At 65.6% G+C, this 1025-nt stretch overlaps 1 protein-coding gene across 1 annotated transcript; it reads right to left on the bottom strand.

The window, feature by feature from the left end:
- Positions 1-31: 31 nt before the first annotated feature.
- On the bottom strand, positions 32-650 carry LOC121918836 (multiple inositol polyphosphate phosphatase 1-like; the record flags this gene model as incomplete). The annotated part of the gene is made up of 1 exon (XM_042444813.1): positions 32-650. A coding segment is annotated over exon 1 (571 nt), but the record flags the coding sequence as incomplete, so codon positions are not given.
- Between the last annotated feature and the right edge of the window lie 375 nt (positions 651-1025).

Raw genomic sequence — 1025 nt, 5'->3', positions numbered from 1 at the left:
TATGTGTATGTAAGAGGGAATCGGGGCTCACCGTCCTTGTCTGCGGAGCCGAAGAGCGCCACGCGGAGCCCCTCCCGGAAGGCGGCGGCGCTGTCGAGGCAGCGGGGCTTGGAGCTGCTGAGGAAGGCGAAGCGGCGCGAGGGGCCCAGGAGGCTGGGGAGGCGCGAGGCCAGGCGGCGGGCCAGGGCCTCCATGTCCCGGCGCCCTCGGGCCGCCAGCTTGCCGTCGACTTCGGGCCGGGGCCAGAGGGGCCATCGGGCCAGGCGCTGGGCGTCGGGGCAGGGCGGGCGGGCCTTGCTCCTCTGGACCACGCGGCCGTGGAGGCGGGCCAGCTTCTCCACCTGCTTCCGGGTGGGGAAGCGGGTGCCGTGGCGGAGGACGGCCGTCAGCTGCAGCGGGACGCAGGAGGAGGCCGGCAGCGGGAAGCCCGTCAGCGAGGGGCCCGGGGAGTAAGGGTCCTCCAGGAGGTAGCGGTTCAGCTCCTCGTAGCGGGACTTGGTGCCGAAGTAGGGGCTCAGCTGCGCCGCCGTCTCCGCCGAGGCAGGCACCCCCGCCATCAGGAGGAGAAGGAGGGGGACGGAGAAAGCACAGAGCGGCCGCATGAGGAGATGTTGCAGCGTCGATGCTCCCTGAGAGACTGAGCCTCGCTCGCACAAAATGGCAGCCACGCCTCCTCCGTTTCCCCCGCCTCTTTTTCTGATTGGGTGAGAGAAACCACGCCTCTAGTTCTGATTGGGCGACGACTCCCAACACTTTCTTTGCCCTCATCAAACATGGCCGCCCGCTTTCATGCCGCCCTCAATCAAAATGGCGGCCGCGCCACCTTCTTTTCCCCCTCCCAGCTTTGGTGGCCGCCTTTTTCACTACAGCTCCCAGAATTCCTGTCGGTTGGCTAACCTGGCTACCGCTTCTGGGAGTTGAAGTCCAAACCGGATGAAGGGACCTAAGTTTGGGAAGCACTATATGGGTTCATCCTACTACACACCAGTGATTCCCAAACTCTTCTGGGAGTTGAAGTCCAAACC

The sequence above is a fragment of the Sceloporus undulatus genome, unplaced genomic scaffold, assembly GCF_019175285.1.
Source record: "Sceloporus undulatus isolate JIND9_A2432 ecotype Alabama unplaced genomic scaffold, SceUnd_v1.1 scaffold_43409, whole genome shotgun sequence".
Classification (NCBI taxonomy): Eukaryota; Metazoa; Chordata; class Lepidosauria; order Squamata; family Phrynosomatidae; genus Sceloporus; species Sceloporus undulatus.
This window is presented reverse-complemented; position numbering and strand designations above follow the sequence as displayed.